Consider the following 14597-nt stretch of genomic DNA (forward strand, 5'->3'; position numbering starts at 1 on the left):
AGTTCCTTCTCAGAACATATGTCACAGTGCCCTTAAATCATTCATGCAGAAAGTTTTAATTTATACTGGGATTATATAGGAGAAGAAGTGGCAGGACCTGGGGGTGAAGTTAAAAGAGGGATCAGCCTAAAATCCATATGTAGCCGCAAGCAGCTAAATTCAACTCCCCCTCCACACCCTTGAAATCAGACCCTTATCTAATTCCAAGCAGGTATTAACTATTAGTTAAGATTCCTGTGCATAGGCTGTAAAACAGTTTAATTGGACCCTTACGTGTGGATTTGATCTTTTGCACATGCTAAATTGAGCGGGAAGGAATCTCTCTTTTAAGAAACCCTTGAGAGGTACCAAGGAGATAGGACTAAATCAGAAGTGACAATTATCATTTTTTTCTCTAAGATTCTCTCAGGGACTTGGGAGAGTCCTGCAACAAACTGATTAGAGAATCCTGCAATAGCGTAAATGATGATTTACGGAAATAATCTGGCCATAGACTGCCCATTTTTCTTCAGTCACAATTGAACAGGAGTGATGGGTGTGAAAATGGGATGCAGTAGATTTAAACAGAGCACATTAATATCCAGCACATCATTTTTTTATATAAAAAAAAGTACTTCAGAAGGCAGGAAGGATCAGAAAAGCTTTCAGGAACATATTTATAGATCTCTTTCAATACAGTCTTTTATATAAATAATTCAGACATGGTTTGCTTTGATGATGGAGAGGAGGGGGGATTTTTTTCCCATCAAAATGACTCAGTATAATTAGCATCAGAAACACAGCAGAGTTTCTAAACAGGAATAACAGTGACACAGTATCCCTTTCAATTTTACAGAATTTAAGAGGGCACAATGATATTGCTGTTTCATCTTAGAAGCACATTTATTTCTTCAGAACCTGATTGTTTGTTTCTGTAGAAGTCCAGATAGATTTATGTCCTTGGAGGGTCTATAAAAATCATGAAAGTGAAGCTAAGTCTCTTTATTCCAATGAGAGAAAAAGAGTTTCAAGCTGTGCTGGCAATTGTTCCATCGTTGCCTACCAGGGAAACTGGTTTTAGGCTACGACTTCATGGAAGCATCTTGCCGATGCTTTGCCAACAGCACCTTGATCATGGGCCTATCCCGCTGTCATGCCAGTTGCCGTACAATCATCACAATTAATTTGCAGCTTTCGGTGTTCTTCGTCTGCTCCTTTGCCGGAGCTGGAGGAGAGCAGGTCTTAATAGTTCTTACATCACAGCTGCGGACATCTGAAGGTTTGCAACAGTGATGAAAGTCAATCTTTGGCAATGGCAAACAGCGGGTGACTTTAACCTCAGCAACCAGACTTGGAAACATCTCCACCAGAACGCTTTGTCACCGACAATGTAGTGAATATCTAAAAAGAGAAAAGGGAGAAAACACAAGCCATGGATATTGTTTAGAAAAGTTTTTCTGGGTATGGAGAGTTATGTTGATTTGCTTTATAATAATAATAATAATAATAATAATAATAATAATAATAATAATAATAATAGTAATAGTAATAATAGTAATAATAGTAATAATAATAATAATAGTAATAATAGTAATAGTAATAATAATAATAATAGTAATAGTAATAATAGTAATAATAGTAATAATAATAGTAATAGTAATAATAATAGCAATAATAGTAATAGTAATAATAATAATAGCAATAATAGCAATAATAGTAATAATAATAATAATAATTATTATTATTATTATTGTTGTTGTTGTTATTATTATTATTCCTAGATTCGCCCACGTTTCTGCAACACTCCGCGGCCTGCACTGGCTGCCGATCGGTTTCCGGTCACAATTCAAAGTGTTGGTAATGACCTTTAAATCCCTACATGGCATTGGGCCAGAATACATCCGGAACCGCCTTCTACCGCACGAATCCCAGCGGCTGATAAGGTCCCAAGGAGTTGGCCTTCTCCAGGTCCCGTCGACCAAACAATGTCGTTTGGCAGGCCCCAGGGGAAGAGCCTTCTCTGTGGCGACCCTGGCCCTCTGGAATCAACTCCCCCCAGAGATTAGAACGGCCCCCACCCTCCTTGTCCTTCGCAAATTACTCAAGACCCACCTTTGTCGCCAGGCATGTGGGAGTTTGGATATTCCTTCCCCTAGGCCATTACAAGTTATGTATGGTATGTTTGGTTTTTATAATAAGAGTTTTTAGTTGTTTTATTAAATTGGATTGTTACATGTTGTTTTTTTATCATTGTTGTTAGCCACCCCGAGTCTGCGGAGAGGGGCGGCATACAAATCCAATAAATAAATAAATAAATAAATAAATAAATAAATAAATAAATAAATAAATAAATAAATAAATAAATAAATAAATAAATAAATAAATAAATAAATTATTAGATTTGCATGCCGCCCCTCTCCGCAGACTCGTGGCAGCTCACAACAACAATAATAACAATGTGCAATGTAACAAATCTAAAAGAAAGTATCTAAAAACCCGTCATTTAAAAGCCATACAACACAAGCATACCATACCATCTAAGATGCAGTTTTCCGTGGATGTGTGGCTTTCTACATCCATAAATAACTAGTCTGACTTTGAGATTGTTTTTCAATAGCCAAAACAGCATATGGGACTGAGATTTTTATTATGAGAACTTCTCAGAGTTTTAGAATCTTCATGTATGCAATACTTAGAATAGAATTCTAAGAATCCCTCCCACTTATGACTGTATGACTGTAACTTGTTGCTTGTATCCTTAAGACTTTTATTAATATTGATTGTTTCTCATTGCTTATTTGACCCCTATGACAACCATTAAGTGTTGCACCTCATGATTCTTGGCAAATGTATCTTTTATGTACACTGAAGACAAATTCCTTGTGTGTCCAATCACACTTGGCCAATAAAGAATTCTATTCTATTCTATTTGTATCTAGACTATCATTAGTGCCATGAAGGGCTTTATAGAGTGGTATTAGTAACTCACTTGATCTTGATTGTATCCCACTGTTAATGCAATATAGGACTGCGTTGGCTTTTTTGGCTGCCACCACACACTGCTGGCTCATATATAATTGGTTGTCCACTAAGACACAAAACTTGAGTTTGGTGGCTGCATAAAGAGGCTCATGTTGCCTTCTTAGTAATGATATGATAGTGGGCGCTATTGCATTTTTTTTCAACCCTGCTTTGTTTTCTTTTCTTCAGTTTGTTTGTTTACTTCCCAACTTAGCTTACAGCCTTAGCAAATTTAAGGTAGCTGGATCTCATCAAGGGAAGAATTCCCCAGCCAGAGAAGTTAAGTCTAGGCATCTTAAAGCCTCTAAATTGAGAAACACTGCCCTCCAGATTCCTACTCAAGTACTAATCCTATATTTTAAATCTAGGTGTTGTGGTTCCGTCTGAGGCCCCTCCGGGAACGGCTGACCTTCTGTCGGTTTCCAGCTCAGAGGGAGAGGCTGAGGAACAGGAGGTGCAGACAGACGAGGAGGAGGAATCCCAGGCTGAAGAAGAGGGAGGACAGCCAGAGTCCCACCAGGGGGAGCTCTCCCCAGCAAGCAGCCTGGATTCCTTAGAGGAAAGTGCACAAGCCATAATTGATCTGCGACAACGAAGAGCTACTCAGAGACGGAATCAATTGGCTAAATACTTTCAGCATTAAAGTGGCAACAGCTGGGTTTGGGTGTGGTGCTCTTGGGAAAGGCTAAAAGGCAGACCCGCCCTTCCTGGCTTGTGGAGTTTTATCTTTGAGAGTCGTGGGACCTGACTGTGAACTTTGGCGTCTTGGAATCCTGGTTTGTGCCTTTGACTATTGAAACCTTGGGGGGGGGGGGGTGCCAGCAAGAAGCTTGCTGTATTGTCTGGACATCAGGACCCTGCTGTACCGTATTATATCCTGTCTGTTGGGAAGAACAGGTTTTCCTCTGTGCTTATTTTTTCCAGTTATAAAATACTTTTGGCTTTTACCAGAGTGTCTGGCTGTTTTTTCCAGTTGGTGTTGAGGTCTGGGGGAACCCAGACAGAACACTAGGCTTAGAAGCTAAGCAGGGCTAGCTGGAGTAGGGTATATAAGATGAATTTTATGAGACTCTGATTATATGAAGCATGTTCCTTGCACTATTTTTATTTGCACTTTCTTCAACTGTTATGTTTTTTTTTAAGAGTTGTAGAAGACTCTACCAACATATTGCCTGAAGGACCACTATGCTTGGATCTGAAGCTAAAGTATAGCAGAACTCAAATCTATAGTCCCAAGAAGTGGAATTAGATTTGAGGGCAGCCCTGGATCAATCAGAAAACTGCAAATAAAATTGTCACATAAATACATCAGACGGTGGCAAATGGCCCTTCATATCTATGAAAATATGTGGATTAGATTTTCTCACTATTCTGAGCAGTTACAGCTTTTCACACAGTTTTAGATGCGTTTAGGATGCTTTTTCAATCCTAAATAACAAATTGATGAGGAAATGATAACAAATATGATGGGTTGGCTGTCTTTGATTATTTCTTGGGCAATCTTGCTACCAGGACATTGACAGGAAATTAAATACAATTCAATCTAAAAGGTTCAAAGCAAGTCAATTAGCTGGCATCAAAGCCACCTCTTGGAGAAAATAAATAGGACCAGGATACAGCATCTGCATATCTTAGCCATGCAAATAAGTTTAGTGCACCTGAAAATACTAAGGATAGCTTTCATCAGACTGTAAACCTCCCTCCATCTCTGGCTTTGAACAGTATTATTAATAGTTGCTGGCTTTTTAAATATAGCCATTTATTTATCTTTGTTTAAATCCAAATTAATTATTGCAGTATACTGATTTCTATGAAATATTTATTCTCGTTTTTGAATAGTATTAAAAGATCTTTGGGAGTGCTAGTGCTAATAGTGTAATAATTACATTCTAATTTATGTGAATGCAGAATGAAGCGTTCTGCAAAATTTCATATCTAAAGTTCTGCACATCTTTACATTTTACATTTGCAGATCTGTTAGAAGCAGTGGGAGCAGGAAAGACAATAGATTCATTCTAGAAACATAGAAACATAGAAGCCTGACGGCAGAAAAAGACCTCATGGTCCAGCTAGTCTGCCCTTATACTATTTTCTGTATTTTATCTTAGGATGGATATATGTTTATCCCAGGCATGTTTAAATTTAGTTACTGTGGATTTATCTACCACGTCTGCTGGAAGTTTGTTCCAAGGATCTACTACTCTTTCAGTAAAATAATATTTTCTCATGTTGCTTTTGATCTTTCCCCCAACTAACTTCAGATTGTGTACCCTTGTTCTTGTGTTCACTTTCCTATTAAAAACACTTCCCTCCTGGACCTTATTTAACCCTTTAACATATTTAAATGTTTCGATCATGTCCCCCCTTTTCCTTCTGTCCTCCAGACTATACAGATTGAGTTCATTAAGTCTTTCCTGATACGTTTTATGCTTAAGACCTTCCACCATTCTTGTAGCCCGTCTTTGGACCCGTTCAATTTTGTCAATATCTTTTTGTAGGTGAGGTCTCCAGAACTGAACACAGTATTCCAAATGTGGTCTCACCAGCACTCTAAATAGCGGGATCATAATCTCCCTCTTCCTGCTTGTTATACCTCTAGCTATGCAGCCAAGCATCCTACTTGCTTTTCCTACTGCCCGACCACACTGCTCACCCATTTTGAGACTGTCAGAAATCACTAGCCCTAAATCCTTTTCTTTTGTTTTCATTTAGAGTCACATTTAATTTTAATCCATTTTTTGCTGCTGCAACATGTAATTTTCCAAATATACAACTAATCTTTCCATTTTAATGTTGAGAGAAATCATCCAGATCATAATAAAATGCCCATGAATGATCATGTGGACCAGGGCTCTCCAACCTTGTCAACTTTTAAAGACTTATGGACTTCAATTCTAGGAAGTCTTAAAGTTGACAAGGCTGGAGAGCCCTGGTCCAGATGATCTTTCACACAGATATTCTGCTTTTATGAGGTCTTTCCTGGATTTCTCTCAACAGAGGGCCTTTTGAAGAAAATAATTTATTTATTTTTTTCAGCTTAAACATTTAAGATGAGAAAAAAAAATAAAGTCCTTGGGTTACATTGAGTGCTTCCTTTTTTTAACCTACTATTAGGATATCAGTGATACAACCAGGTAATTCTAGCTACGATGTAAGACAATAAAAACAAAATGATTTCATTCTGTGGTTTCTCGGCACTCGGTTTTAGTTTTCAATAACAAGTCTAAAATAAATTAATCAAATTAGAGTAAACACAAAAGATATATCTGAAATTAGGTCTACCAAATATAAAAATAACACCTATAGTGCATAGTTATAATTATACTGTCCTCCTAGCAACAATACAAAAGTATTGCTGCTGTTGTGATTCAGCCTGAGGCTGCTCAGGGACCAGCTGTGTCTCTGCTGGCTCCATGCCCGGAGGAGGATGACAGCGCAGAGGAGAGGGCTGAATAGTCGGACGGGGGAGAGGAGAGTCAGGAATGGGATGAAGGAGAACAGCATGAGAGCCCCGGGGGGGGGGCTCTCCCCAGCCAGTAGCTTGGAGTCATTAGGTGATGACGCACAAGCTGTCATTGACATGAGACAGAGACGTTCAGAGCAACGAAAGGAGCAGTTAAAGAGATATTTTCACCATTGAATTAGAAACAGCTGGGTTTGGGTGTAGTCCTCATCAGCAGGGTTTAAAAGGCAGGCAAGGCCTTGAAGCCATGTGGAGTGTTATCAATTGGAGTTGCGGTGACCTGTTTTGATTCTCAGCGTCTCTGATCTTGGCTTGTGGCCTCGCAGTCTGGAAGACTCGTGGGAGGCGTCTGTTTGCTATCTCCAGCTTCGTCTTGGCAGCAAGAATCTGGTATTGCTTCATGGACTATTCCCTTCGTGTATATATTTGAAGTTCCAGCGTTTTTCCTGTTTGTAAGGACATTTTCTGTTACCTGTGTTTTCTTTGAATTATATAAACTGCCTTTGCCTTTTACCAGTGTGTCTGGCTTCTCTTTTTTGGTTGGTATTGGCTTCTGGAGTGACCCAGACAGAACAGCTGCTAGGAGCAATACTAGACTGGCTGCTTTCAATATTTTTTTTAAAAAAATTCTGTATAAAGATAAAGTTTTCCCCTGTCCAGTCATGTCTGATTCTAGGGGCCGATGCCCATTTCCATTTCTTAGCCAGGGAAACCAGTGTTGTCCGAAGACATTTCTGTGGTCATATGGCCATCATAATGATACGCCAATGCACACAGAAAGCTGTTACCTTCCCACTGAGTGGTACCTATTTATCTACTCATATTTGAATACTTTCAAACTGCTAAGTTTGCAGTAGCTGTGGCAAGTAACAGGAGCACTCAGATCATAAATAGCCTGGGTTTTCTTGACATCTTTTGCTGTCAATACTAACTGTTGTGGTTCAGCCTGAGGCTGCTCACGGACCGGCTGTGTCTCTTCTGGCTCCATGCCTGGAGGAGGATGACAGCGAAGAGGAGGGGGCTGAACAGTCGGACGGGGGAGAGGAAAGTCAGGAATGGGACGAAGGAGAACAGCATGAGAGCCCCGGGGGTGGGGGGCGCTCTCCCCAGCCAGTAGCTTGGAGTCATTAGGTGATGAAGCACAAGCCGTCATTGACATGCGACAGAGACGTTCAGATCAGAGAAAGGAGCAATTAAAGAAGTATTATCAGCACTGAATTAGGAACAGCTGGGCTTGGGTGTGGTCCTCCTTAGCAGGGTTTAAAAGGCAGGCAAGCCCTTGAAGCCATGTGGAGTGTTATCAATTGGAGTTATGGTGTCCTGCTTTGTTCTCGGCGTCTCTGTTCCTGGCTTGTGGCCCAGCAGTTTGGAAGACCCGTGGGAGGTGTAGGTCTGCTATACACAGCCTCGTCTTGGCAGCAAGAATCCTGTATTGCTGCATGGACTTTTGCCTTCGTGGATATATCTGAAGATACAGCATTTTCCTGTTTGTAAGGACATTTTCTGTTACCTGTGTTTTTTCTTGAATTTTATAAACTGCCTTTGCCTTTTATCGGTGTGTCTGGCTTCTCTTTTTGGGTTGCTATTGGCTTCCGGAGAGACCCAGACAGAACACTAACTAGGTATGTCTCATTTAGACTGCAGCTTCAGGGATTCATAGGAGAATTCACAATTCAGTATTTCAGAAGGGGTCTTATGCTGGCATGAAACTTTGAAGGTGAAAGAACTTCTGTTAAGCCTTGCAAATCTAAACGCAAGACCTTTTTTGGCTGAGCAACAAACTGACTGACAGAAACTCTGTAGGGGTTTAATAGGAGACTTTCCAAGATCTTTCTTGAAACACCAAAAATTAAACCCAAGAGCTTTTAGAGGGAAAAACATAAGTTCTGTTATTGAGGAGTTCTTTAGGTTTTTATTCCATGCTTTCTACAGGAGCTTAAACTAGTTAAAGGAGCATTGCCCTTCATTTTCAACCAATCAGTTTCAAAGGAGACTTGAACCTCAAACTCCTTTGTGCAAACTGAACATCTTAATTGCTCCTCCCCACCAAGGGTCTCCAACCTTGGCAACTTTAAGACTTGTGGACTTCAGCTCCCAGAATTCCTCAGCTAGTTTTGGCTGAGGAATTCTGGGAGTTGAAGTCCACAAGTTTTAAGAGTTGCCAAGGTTGGATACTTCTGCTCCAAATTGTTTATCACTTTTCCCATCATAGGTCAGCTGGCTGATTATAGTAAAGGAGAAGAGAAAAAGGTTTTTATAAAAATTGCTTTCCAAAATAATAATAATATGTCTATGAAAACATAGGCTTTTTACCAACCCGCATCAGATACCCACCTCTGCACAGACTGGATGGATTCCTATTGTGCTGTCCAACTGTTCTTTCGTTATTCTACATTTCATGGCTGCTGCAAATCCCTGAGTAATTTCTCCAGCATTGGGACCAAGCACATGGAAACCAATAATTCGATTCTAGGGGACAAAGGTAACAGAAAAAGGACTTAACCAAGCCAATCATTTTGCCCACCTTGTCTAAAAATTGCTCATTCCTAAGAGTACTGTCATTGGACTTCTTAATGTTCCAAATATTTTAGCTGGAAAATTGCAGAATGGATATACACTGCTCAAAAAAATAAAGGGAACACTTAAACAACACAATATAACTCCAAGTAAATCAAACTTCTGTGAAATAAAACTGTCCACTTAGGAAGCAATATTGATTGACAATCAATTTCACACGTTGTTATGCACATTCAACTTTGTACAGAACAAAGAATTCAATGAGAATATTTCATTCATTCAGATCTAGGATGTGTTTTTTGAGTGTTCCCTTTATTTATTTTTTTGAGCAGTATATTTTAATTAAACTGGGAAGTTTTATAAGTTACCAAAAATAATGCAAAAGATGACAACAGGCCATTTTTGTCTTAAATATAAAGCCAGAAAGTATTGTATTTTTGGCGCCATAAGACTGTCTGTCTGTCTGTCTGTCTGTCTGTCTGTCTGTCTGTCTATCTACCTACCTGTCTGTCTGTCTATTGGATTTATATGCTGCCCCTCTCCAAGGACTCTAGGCAGCTTACAACATATAAATGAAAACAATACAAATATCCTAAATCCAATTTAGACTAGTTAATCTAAAAACCCCAGTATATGCCAGCTGCTGCATTTTGACAGTAGCATCAGCGAACGGGTACTCAGCAGGACTGAGTAAATGGTTCATATTGCTTGTTACAGGCCTGAAACTTTCAAGTCATCACTTGAAAGGAGTCGAATGTCTGATAAACTGCAAATAATGGAATAGCTGATTTAAATCAGTAGGCTCAAGGTTGACTTAGCCTTCCATCCTTCCAAGGTGGGTAAAATGAGGACCCAGATTGTTGAGGGCCATATGGTTACTCTCAGTACACCAGCTACATAGGGCTGTAAAGCACTATAAAGCGGTATACGTACATGTCTAAATGCTATTGCTAGATTAAAAAATATGTGTCCAAATTAACTGACGTAGAAACTGTGGGAAGGATCCACAGAGACTAAGGCCCACTTGCCCTACATAAATAACACAAACAGCTTTTGAGCCTCAGGATACCATAGTTGTTCTACGGTATTTTTGGGTTCCAATTGTTGTTATATCTAGCACATTAAAACATTCACAGCTATTAACCAAGTACTGAGCAAAGTTAAAAAGGGATACTATTTAATGGTTGCAAAGCCTAGCCAAGGTGTTATTATACAATGACTCTATAATTTAGAAGTGGATTTGCGGATGCATTTTAACCAGCTAATACTTTCAAGATATCATTGATGCCTGCCAAATGAAGGCAGCAGTTTCATCCTCTGCTCCAGAAACCACCAATTTAAGGATCTGAAGATGACATAGATTCAATTAGCATCTCAGGGATGACAGAGAGAGAGATAGGGCAATCAGGTGGTGAGTCACAATGCGTGCAAAATTAATATTAACGTTCATTCTCTCCTTCTGCAGAATGCTGATCATATGCAGAACAAAAAGCATACCCTGTCTGCAAGATTGCAAATGATTTTTGCATAGCATTTGTTGTTGTCCCGGGATGGGACTGTCCACTCCAGTGGCCAGAAGTAACTGTGGTAAACCTGAAAAAGGGGGGGAAAAGATAGATAAATACTGATGTTGAATTTCAGCCAATTATCAAAGCTCATGTCAGCACCCTTCTTCCTTTCATTTAACAATAATTTCATTTAAGAAGATTTACTGAAAAAGAACAGGAGTAAAGTTACAGAAAGTTCAGCAACTATGGTTGCTTTTACTTTAGAACTTATTTATTTCCAGTTAAGGCAGAGACATTTCATTTCTTAACTAATGGCCTTTCTCTAAATCCGTGTTTCTCGACCACAGCAACAAAGTCTGCATTGGTTGCCGATCAGTTTCCGGTCACAATTCAAAGTGTTGGTTATCACCTATAAAGCCCTTCATGGCACCGGACCGGGTATTTACAAGACCGCCTTCTGCCGCATGAATCCCAGCGACCAATTAGGTCCCACAGAGTTGGTCTTCTCCGGGTCCCATTGACTAAACAATGTCATCTGGCGGGACCCAGGGGAAGAGCCTTCTCTGTGGCGGCTCTGACCCTCTGGAATCAGCTCCCTCCAGAGATCAGAACTGCCCCCACCTTTCTTGCCTTTCAAAAACTCCTTAAAACCCACCTCTGTTGTCAAGCGGGGGGAACTGAGACATCTCCCCCTGCCTATGTAGCTTTTGTGCATGATATGACTGTATGTATGTTTTATATATTGGGGTTCCTTGCTTTTTAGACTTTTTAAAATGTACAGTACTATTGTTATTTTAGACTCTAACTAACAAATTAGATTTGTTATTATATTTTGTTTTTACTACTATTGTGAGCCGCCCCGAGTCTACAGAGAGGGGCGGCATGCAAATCTAATTAATAATAATAATAATAATAATAATAATAATAATAATAATAATAATAATAATAATAATAATATAATAATAATAACAACAACAACAACAACAACTTAAAGACTTCAACCCAGAGTACCGCAGCCTGACTTCTTCCAAGCTGAATTATTTTATTACTCCACACCTGTAGACAAAATCTTTTCAAACTGAGTACAGTACTCTAGTATTTAAATCTACCATACAATGAACTATTAGGGAGGAGCTGTCTTCATCCTCTCTCTTTTGCACATAATATCTGGAATAAATTGCCATTTACTCCTCTGGAATACATCCCTCCTTCCTGGGAATCCACCTCCTCACTACACATTCCATCACTGCTCTAAATGATAAGGAACCTGTTGTTATGGCCTGCCAGCTGCCAGCATAGCTGGTGGTGGCAGACTCGAATGATGAAAAGGTTGGGGAGGAATGTGGACCAATTCTGGAGAAACCCTGATGGATGCTCTATGTCGGATGTAGAGATAGAGCCAAAGCCATCCGACATTTCCCAGACTCCAAAGAGGCAGCTGCTTTAGAGGGTGATGTGAATGAGGAGGAAGAACAGCTGGGGCCTGTTCTACATGTATGCGCAGAGCAGTTAGGAGAAAACAACAGAGGACAAGGGAAGCAAAGAACAGGTGGACACAGTAACCCTCCCTGGCTGGGGGAACAAATACAGTGGTATCTCTACTTACGAACTTAATTCGTTCCATGACCAGGTTCTTAAGTAGAAAAGTTTGTAAGAAGAAGCAATTTTCCCCATAGGAATCAATGTAAAAGCAAATAATGCGTGCGATTGGGGAAACCACAGGGAGAGTAGAGGCCATGTTTCCTCCCAGGAGATTCCTAGAGAAGCCCCACAGAGGCTTTCCCCGCCTTTTCTGGCCCCGTTTCCTCCCAGCAGATTCCTAGAGAGGCGCCAAGGAGGCTTCTCCCTGCCTTTTCTAGCCCTGTTTCCTCCCAGGAGATTCCTAGAGAGACCCCAAAGAGGCTTCTCCCTGCCTTTTCCAGCGCTGTTTCCTCCCAGGAGATTCCTAGAGAGGCCTCATGGAGGCTTCTCCCTGTCTTTTCCGGTTACAGTTTTGGAGGCTCAGGTTTGTAAGTGGAAAATGATTCTTGAGAAGAGACAAAAAAAATCTTGAGCACCCGGTTCTTATCTAGGAAAGTTTGTAAGTAGAAGCATTTGTAGGTAGGGGTACCACTGTAGAAGGAAAGGGAAATGGTTGTCATAGGAGACAACAGTTCGTATTTCTGAAAATTTTACTATTGTGTTTCTGCTTGCCAGAATTTAGTTTTCACCCTTTCAGCTCAAGGAACTGATACTGTTTATTACTGCAGTTAACTCCTCGAAGGACTATTGCCTGGGCTTTTCTGTGGGTGAATGCAATTAATTCACCAGAGTTAAATAAAGAGGGTTTTTTTTCATGACAAGGAGTCTGTTTCTTGCTTCTGCTATGGCTGGGTCAGAACACGTGTTTTTATTTAACTGATAAATGAGGAACATCCAGATATTTTTTCTTAGACACCTGACACACCATTAATTCCAATGAAAACTTATATGAACATAAGTCTTCCCTAACTTGCCATCCAAATACGTTGCGCAATAGTACGCAATATCTCCAACTATTGTGGCTTACTGGATTTACTGGGAATTGCAACAAAAAAAACCAGAAGCATCCCAGGCTGAGGTAACTGGACAGGTCAGTATGGTGGGGGAAGAAGACGGTGTATATAGGCTTAGGCATGGACCAATTTGGACAGGGGAAAGTTTTAGAGAGAGGGGAAAGCTGTAACATCCCAGTAACTATGGATATGGGAAATTTAGTGATATATATGGGATGAAGCCAGAGGGATTTTTTTTCCCCTTGTGGCACATTTCAAGCCCTTGAGCTCATTCCCAGGCCCCTGTGGGGGACCTTTTAGACCCTGTGTTATTGCTTTCAGCTGCTGAACACCAGGCAATTTGTAATAAAATCAATAAGAATTGATTATAGATGAGGAAGCCGATCCAGCAGGCATCATAGAGATGTACTTAGAAGAGATGGGAGGGGAGAGTTCTCCTTTCTGGGCTGTGTCCAGCTGACTTCTGGCTCCAGGACCCCATATTGCTTATCAAAAAGATAGCTGCTCTGCACACAGCATGGTGTTTTCATTTAAAAATGCAGAAATTGCTTTTCAGATCCAACCACCTGCATGTTTATAGAGGTAGATCCCATCACACAGAGGATAAAAGCAACAATCCTGTAATGCGCGGAAGGAATTTGCCCTCAAGGGAGAAATAGATAACAATCTCTCACTTGATTGTGATAATCAGGAGCCTTGAAATGTAAAAGAAAAAAATTCTGAATTTCATGTCAAAACAGAAAGGAAACCTATTTTTATCCTGTTCATCAGTCTGTTTTCCTTCATTCCATTAAACTCCCCTCCTTCTATCTCCAATCTTCTCCTTCTTACTCCTCCTCTCCCCCTCCTTCTTCCCTTTCTTGACCTTTCTACTTCCTCTTTCTCCCTGTTTACCTCTCTACGAGTGCTTTTCATCCCGATTCATCTCATATGTAACAGACTGATGACATATGCCGTACATTTTTAAACTAGCGGTGCCTCTACTGTACATTAGCAGTTTCCAAAAGTACCTCAATCCTATTATTGCCAAATCTTTCAATTGCTTTTTCTTCTGAGTAACCACAGGCTCCATATTCCAAAGGAGTGAATACTGTAGTGGGGATGTTTATATAATCACACTGTCAAAAGAAAAATATTTGGAGATAAGCATTACAGTTGTCAGAACCGCAAGCACTAGATGATTTTAAAGTAGCAGCATTTAATTCAAGGGCGATCACCACTTAGAAAAATAAACCAAAAATAAAACACCAAAACTTTCCCCGGTTTATTTTCTTCAGATGTTGTTGGACTGTAATGCCCACTTTTTAGATTTTTAATTAGTTAATTGGCTTAAGATATTATGTATTGTATATTTTATATGTTGTGAGCTGCCCCAAGTCCTCGGAGAGGGGCGGCATAGAAATCCCATTAATAAATAATCAAATAGTAATAATAATAATAATAGTAATAATAATAATAATAATAATAACAACAACAACAACAACTATTGGCAATGATGGCTGTAGTTAGAAGAGAGTAATAGTTTGAAGCATGTGGAAGAATTTCACTTGGGAATGTTGCTGTAAGTTTATGGAT

General features: G+C 39.9%; 1 protein-coding gene across 2 annotated transcripts in view; it reads right to left on the minus strand.

Annotated features, from left to right (window-relative positions):
- Positions 1–630: 630 nt before the first annotated feature.
- The window catches only part of TXNRD1 (thioredoxin reductase 1), a 98105-nt gene continuing 84138 nt past the window's right edge, over positions 631–14597 (minus strand). For both annotated transcript variants that reach the window (XM_070756275.1, XM_070756274.1), the window contains 4 exons: positions 14033–14140; positions 10478–10573; positions 8798–8932; positions 631–1380 (listed from right to left, as the gene is read on the minus strand). In XM_070756275.1, coding sequence (XP_070612376.1) covers positions 1318–1380; positions 8798–8932; positions 10478–10573; positions 14033–14140 — 402 coding nt within the window. In that variant the 3' untranslated portion in view covers positions 631–1317. The remainder of the gene's footprint in view (positions 1381–8797; positions 8933–10477; positions 10574–14032; positions 14141–14597) is intronic.

The sequence above is a fragment of the Erythrolamprus reginae genome, chromosome 6 (assembly GCF_031021105.1).
Source record: "Erythrolamprus reginae isolate rEryReg1 chromosome 6, rEryReg1.hap1, whole genome shotgun sequence".
NCBI lineage: Eukaryota > Metazoa > Chordata > Lepidosauria > Squamata > Dipsadidae > Erythrolamprus > Erythrolamprus reginae.